We start from the raw sequence: 7,524 nt of genomic DNA, 5'->3' as shown, positions 1-7,524 counted from the left end.
ACACAGAGATGATGAAAAGAAGACGGAGGAAAAAGTGATTACACAACCGTGTGGGTGAGACAAAGAAACTCCCCCGAAGGGATCTTTAAAAAAACACTTTGCCCAAAAAAAAAAAGAACAAAAAGTTGATAGAAACAGGTGAACGAGATTAAAAAGCACCAAGATGAAAAATCTCATTTAACCAAAAAGTTAAATAAAGTTAGACTTTTGTCATTCCCTCTCTCTCAACTGTCATCGCTCTAATAAAAAAAAATACCTTAAAACCTGTATCACACCAGTCTTTTTTCCACACACACACACACACACACACACACACACACACACACACACACACACACACACACACACACAGGTCAACAAAAAGATAGTGAACATGAGTTCATGAGACTTTTAAACATCAATAAAAAGAAACAAACGCGTGTTTTTTCCCCTCATGTGAAGTCTTTACTGTAGAGCGAACGCACACAACAATATGCAGATGTAACTTTAAATCGCAGCACAATCATTAGACACCGTGTCTGATCCCAACACAAAAATCATAAAAGCATAAATACAAAATATAGATCTCTTCTCTGATCGGGGTCCATTTCACTCGCGTGGAAAATATAATATTGCAGAGAATGTATTTACAACCCCGGCTCAGCTGAAGAATATTTAACACAATCTCATAAATTAAATCCATCAACCAAAAAAACTTAAGAAAACCCAAAATCAATAGCAACTTAAAAACTAATCGAACCATCTGATTCCTAAAACTAACATCTGAAACTAAACTATTTTTTGGACTTATGAATTGTTCAGAAGGCGACATCATTGTGCGACATTGATGCGAGCAGTTTGACCACAGGACGTGTGTTACCTGGCTGTTGGATGCTTCTTTATGGACAAAGACACAGTTTAGGATGCTAGCTTTGAGATGTGTTAGTTATCAGGAAGCACTCGAGTGTTGTGAACGCAGAGTGAGAGTTTAAGGGTCGTACGTTTTTGCATTTTGTTCAACTCAGTAAACACTGATTCAGTGTTCTGCAGGAGAAAAAACACTTCCAGCTTAGAGTTAGTTAAAAAGTGATGTTTTCTTCGGCGTCTATAAATGTTTCAGCAGCATTTAAATCACTTTATTTCTATGAGAAGCCGGTTCTTACTTCACATTAGAATAGAGTCATTTAAAAGAATAAGCATTAGTATATAAATGACTCGCCGTGTGTCACTTTGAATTATTGAAGTAAAATTAGATTTTAAACCTCCACGGTGACCAAAGACTCAAAAAACAAACGGAGGAATTGAATAGAAGTAAACGTTTGAAACTACATCAACACATCTGTTTGCAAACTCTCACATAACTCATGCATTTTAACTTAAGCAACAAAATACATTTAGATGCACACGGTCATGCCGAGTCAAACCCATCAAACAATCATCTTTGTAAACGGATGTTTTGATGTAGTTTTACTGACTTTTCTCTGTTTTTGTGATTCTCTGTTTACCGTGGAGGCATGCGGGAAGAGGCGAGTAATTAATATAGAAATGGTCATTTTGTGGGAGAAGTATTCTTTAAACAACAGTTGAAACGGCAGTTATTTGGATCCTAGTCGTCTGACAGTTTGAACCTAAATGTCGTCGGACCTGCGTCTCAACAAACCAATGTTTACTGGAATATTTCCTACGTTTGATTTTACAGTTTCATCACTGCGGGCGGCTTGTGAGCCACAATGATTAACATAACTACATCCCTCATTTCCCCTTGAACTTCTCCGTCAGCATCCAAGCGGTGCGTCCTCCCAGTTCGGTCCAGCTGGGATGCCAAATGGTACAAGGAGTGAGGATGCGTGTCCAGCTTTTGTTTCCATCCCGTTCACTCCTGATGGGACTTCCTCATTGCTCTTACCATCACAGCTCCGCTCTGAGGCTGCTGCCATTTTGTGTCCCCGGTGGTTAACGTTTGATGCACTTAAGGATTCAGAATGGTTCCGTACGAGACGGGGATTAAAAACCCGGAGAAGACCGCTGCTACAATCAGTCCTCGTAATCGACATCACTGCCATAATCTGCAGGGAGAAAGACACAGAGGGATTAGATACACGTGTTTCACTATTATATATAATGTTTGTGGATTAATATCACCACTGCATTAATGTGTGTGTTCTGAAAAGTAAAGCCTATTCTGAAGAGTCTTTAAGCTGCATTCTCTCTAATGACCTCCAGGGGGCGACTCCTCTGGTTGTATAGAAGTCTATGAGAAAATGACTCTACTTCTCTCTTGATTTATTACCTCAGTAAACATTGTAAACATGAGTTTATGGTCTCAATCTCTAGTTTCAAGTCTTCTTCAATACAGCATGATGTTCATTTAGTATATTATGATCCATTTAGACAATTTCTTGTCTTGTTTTTCAGAGCCTTTAATTACTTTTCTCTACTGCACTTTATTTCCTTAAATAAATGCAGCACTATTACTGTTGTACTCTATATTTTCTGTGATATATTTTAAAGCCTTATATGAAACACTTTGGGTTGTTTATGAAGTAAACATGTCAACATGTCTGGCCAAACATTATTTAAAAAACGGGTTCATATTCCTCAGAGTGAGGTAAGATATTGAATACAGTAAACTTTTGGTCTCGGCACCAAAACACCTTTATTTACACCGTCTGAGAAAAGTGAGCGGGAGACCGAAAGTTTGATTTTAATGGCCGATTCCCCCGCGTCACTGAGAGTGGAAGCGCATGTAAAAGAAACGAGGTGTCGCAGGAAGAAAAATAAAAACACGCTCGGGTTTCTAAAAACACAGCGTCCACAGAGACGCTCTGCTTTGTGTGAATTCAGACTGGTAACATGTAAAACAGCGAGTCTGGTTTTAGTCTCCGTCCGGCTCCACCGTCCTCCAGAGGGGCAGCTCTGAGGAGGGCCGTGACCTCTGACCTCACTGTGGAGCGGGCAGGAGCACAAACAAAGAGTTCCCCTACAGGAATCAATTAAGTGCTTTTTACTGCGGCAGAGTCGGGGACCTTCAATCTTAACAGGCAGAGACGTAAAAGTGAAGAAATTGAATCTTTTTCGAGGGCTCATTAAAACACTGCAGGAGTCTGAGCCATGACCCGCGGACGCTGATTCATTAAAAATAATAAAAAAAGTCACTCAAACTATTTCTCAGTGCAGACACTCGGCGTCCGACTGAGAAGTGAGAAAACCGTCTGAGATTTGAATGTGCTGCAGGAAGCTCACTGCCAGAGAATCAAAGTCAAGAGTTCACATTTCTTCATTTTGTTCAGCATGTCTTCCTGATTCTGTCTCGTTACAATAAACAACTGATAATCTGCCAATCATCAGAAACAATAATTAAAAATAATTTTATTAGCTGTAACGACTGCTAATTTACCACCAGCTAGTGAAATATTTAGGTTTCTGCTCCTCCGTCTATAGACAGTCTTAAGTTCCACCTTTACTCAAATCTTTACTTATTTTAAAATACTTTGAAGTGAAAATGTGACGGGAGTGAAAAAACGACCCGGAACTGCTTTGGGGTTTCAGAGGGTTAAACCGTTGAACGGCATGCTGGGTAGAGCTCGTTCTCCATCGATGTTTCTGTGACCCTTCACACCCAAATGACCAGATGTTCTAAACGGCCTCGACAGTGGTGTCCCATAGACTGTACCATATTAACGCCTCATCAGTCTGTGCTTGTGTTGGTTTCTATTGTTCTGTTTGGGAACACTATTGTTTGTGTAATAACTTACAGACCAACATTAATCTCAATATATGAGAATAAACAAGTGATGGATAGACGTCTGTAGACATCCTGACAAAAACAGAACCCTGTGTGTGTTTCGACCGACCGTTGCTGCCCATCAGGTCCATGGCACTGACACAAGCCTCCTCTTCCTCGTCGTCGTCCTCTTCGCCGGCCGCGTCGTCGTAGACCACCGGCCCGCTCTCCACCAACACTCCGCTGGCGGGGGCTCCCACGGGCACCGGCAGGGGGCTGAAGGTGGCAATCTGGACAAACAGGAAATATTGTTGACGACTTTTTAATATTTTCCTCTGCGTGACACCAGAGTTCCCCCCCCCCCGGGAAATCTAACCCAGATCTGATCTCATATAGCCCACTTCCTGTAAAATGATAAAAATAATAAACAGTATGGTGGGGAGGGGGTGAGCTCCAGGGCAGGTGGAGGTATTTCATCTGCTGCAGCATCCCCCACATATGGCTAAACACAGCATCAGAGCGTGACCACGACCTTTGTTATCTCACACTACATTATCATCTCATGTAGGATTCTACTGTTTAAAATGTGCACCGTCCACAGTGCACTTTGTTCAGCACAAGAGGGTCGGAAATAAAGCAGCGCTTAGGGGGAAGATACCCTTCAGAGTAAGAGAGAATTAAAAAAGAAGGGGCGAGTGTGAAGGAAAAATGTAATTAGAAAGCCCTTTTTGCCCCCCTCCCCCCAGTGCGCAACCAGGAGAGACTTTCCAGTTGCATGCTGGGAGACAGAAATAGAGCCGTTTTTTTTAAAATCAGAAAACAAGCTGCCCGACACGGGGAGGAAATGTTGGCACCAGTAAGAGAAAATAAACAACGGGTAGAATGAAGGTTTTTTTTCCAGCAGTGGAAACGATGACAAGTGTCTGAAGGTTCCATTCCCACAAAGAGGACGGTAGTTCCATCAAATGAACAAGAAAAACTGAACCAAACAAAGTAAAATACGATGCCTACAATCCTACCATCTCTGAATGAGATCGGGTCATAGAAATAGAATAAGAGTAGAACTGACATTCAACCGTTTTTCGTGGTCATTTGACGAGAACAAGAGAATGTCTGAGGACACAGCAAATGTTCGGCTCATTTTCTGTTACCGATGTAGCGATAGCATGGTGGAATTAGCAAGCAAGCTAACTAGCCATCTGTCCAACAGTTAGCTAGCTGGCTTGCTAATTTCACGATACTTAAACGCTACACTGGTTACAGAAAATGAGTCAAAACAAAGTTGTCACCCATCTGGTGACAGCAACGTGCTTCCCTACGCTGTAGCAAGAGTTAGCATTTATAACTTTACTTATGAACTCCGGCTCTCAGACGGTCACAATGGATACATTACACATAAAAATGGCCGCTCTGTCCATTCTGCTCTATTGATTTCTATGGGAATGTCCCCTCTTCTTTTGGGTCTGGAGAGAATACAATAGCAGACACCTGCCAGCCAATCAGAATGACTGTAGGTGGCCCACAGTATAAGACGCCATGTAACATATCAATGCGGCTCCGCTGCAGTAACACCAAATCAACTTATGACGACCGATTCAATACGTTCGGTTTATAAAACTCGTCCGCTGTCGGACAGAGAAAATTTCCCCCCGGAAAAAACACTCATCTGCTCCGATGCGGTTCTGAAAGAGCGACTTCCATCTGAGCCGTGTTTATTTTGCCGAGTGATGAACTGTACAGATATCAAAAGACAAACAACCCGTGACACCAGAGAGGGACAGGCGTGCACGGTGTGGAGGATTTCATTTCTACCTTCCTTCAGGCGAGAGAAACTAATAAAATATCTAAAACCAGACTTTCTGCGCATCGTTCGGCTTCAGGAATGAAACAAATCGACTTATTTTTTTGCCTAGAAAAACCCGTCAAGTCTTTTTTCCGCAGCGACTAAAAAGGAAACCTGCATGTTATCGCTTTCCTTTCAGCCAGGGCTAATTATGAAGCCGGAGGAGAAGCAGGTGGAGGGTCCACAGTGTGACGAGAGATATTTCTGTTCTCCTCAGCAACAGCCTGTTGGAGTCCCTGCTGAGGCCCTTCCTTTCTGCCATCTCTTCATCCAATTTGCCTCCTTCCTTTCCTCCCACCTTTCTTTTATTTTATGTTTCCTCTCTTTTATTCCACCCACATCCTCTCCTTCCTTTGCACATCGATTCTCTTTTTTTTGGCTCGTTCTTCCCACTTTTCTGCCCTTCTTCTGCTTTTTATGTACTTAGATTTGATCTTTTTTTGGCCCACGATCAAACAACACAAAATCAAAAAGCATAAAATATACCACCACAAAAACCCAGTGCTGTCCTTTGTGACTTTAACCTCACCAGGCTCCTCATCACAGCCGCTGGACGCCTCATTAGCTGCCGTTGAACACAGGCAGCAATGTGAAGATATACGTCGAAAAGGATAATTAAAAAGAAAAGATAAAAACGGTGCTCCGGACTAATTAGGAGGGGAGAGCTGTTAGATGGAGCGGAGACGAAGCGAGATGTTTTTGTTGCTGTTAGACATCAACGTCTATCTTCATACAGAGATCATGTTCCACTACAAACATCGTGTCGCATGTTGGAAGAGACTCAAACTCTGGAGTATTTACTGTTTGCTCACCGAGTCTCAGCGCTTTAATGAGAAAACAGCTCGTTAGGAGCGAGAAGGCAACTCGAAGCAACTTCGGGAAGCAACTGCTCAGAGGGTTTTATGGGATGTTGACATCCGATCGCCTGCAGTTTACTCATGCACGGAGCGACTGGCAGAACTAAATTAACTGTGAGCAAACCGCAGTCTGGATTAATGCTCTCGTTCAAACATTTCTCAGAGTGTTTAAACGGCACGACAACCAGAAAGTATGAACTACAGAAAGATCTAAATCACGTCCCCGTTTTATTTTTTTCCAGGATATAAATCACAAGCAGCACGTTTTGTTCCGGACATGATTTGCATCATTAATGGAGTCAAAGGATTAATCAGCTTTAAACAAGTTTCCACGATGCAGAACAGACTCGATTTGCTGCATAAATCCACAATGCAAATGTTTCTATCAAATAGCAATTATTAAGTTTAATTTGGGACTATTTATTCATATCTAGTCATTATGTCATTTCACGTTAAAAAAATCATCGTTTAATCTGTATTATTAGTATCTCTGCCAGGGGATAATGAGATCGGTTGTGTGTGTGTGTGTGTGTGTGCATCTCTGAGTCTGTCCACGGCTAAACTTGCTGCACCAAACTGCAAAATATTTAGCGTTCTGATTTACACTATGGTTGAATGTTGTTTTGAATTCTTCATTTCTCATTCCCTTGTTTTTGTTATTTACTTGTATTCTCTGCATATATTGGGTTATATATTGTAGGATTATGTATACAACTAACATTTCTTTCTGTTTAGATTTAAGAGCAACTGTAACGTACCATTTCCCCCCCCGATTCTGATAATCAGTACGTTCAGCATACTGTCCACTAAATTAAAAGATCAGACCGTTCTCACTGAAGTATGCTCGAGCGATGGCCGCCAGCGTCTCCGTCAAACCTCCGAATACTTTGCAGCAAATTTCCAAACAAGCGTTATTTGGATAAACTGAACACAGATTGAGAATGTAAATGGTTACTTTCTCCCTTGAAAACATATTAGAACTTAATAAAGTGACATATTTACTTTTTAAACAGTTTGCTCAGCAGACTTGAAGCCTAAATAAAAGCTCCAAGTCACTGAAACGGTCATGAGACGCAGCTGAAACATGCGTCTGCATAGATTCATTCAATCAAACATTACAG

At 41.6% G+C, this 7,524-nt stretch overlaps 1 protein-coding gene across 1 annotated transcript in view; it reads right to left on the bottom strand.

The window, feature by feature from the left end:
• Nucleotides 1-350: 350 nt before the first annotated feature.
• Nucleotides 351-7,524, bottom strand: part of brf1a (BRF1 general transcription factor IIIB subunit a) — an 84,515-nt gene continuing 77,341 nt past the window's right edge. The window contains exons 17-18 of the mRNA XM_031873137.1: nucleotides 3,834-3,993; nucleotides 351-2,045 (exon numbers count right to left, since the gene is read on the bottom strand). Of these exons, the coding sequence (XP_031728997.1) occupies nucleotides 2,014-2,045; nucleotides 3,834-3,993 (192 nt within the window). The 3' untranslated portion in view covers nucleotides 351-2,013. The remainder of the gene's footprint in view (nucleotides 2,046-3,833; nucleotides 3,994-7,524) is intronic.

The sequence above is a fragment of the Anarrhichthys ocellatus genome, unplaced genomic scaffold, assembly GCF_004355925.1.
Source record: "Anarrhichthys ocellatus isolate YVR2014 unplaced genomic scaffold, GSC_Weel_1.0 scaffold69, whole genome shotgun sequence".
NCBI lineage: Eukaryota > Metazoa > Chordata > Actinopteri > Perciformes > Anarhichadidae > Anarrhichthys > Anarrhichthys ocellatus.
Note: the sequence above shows the minus strand (reverse complement) of the source record. Positions and strands in the feature narration are given on the sequence as shown.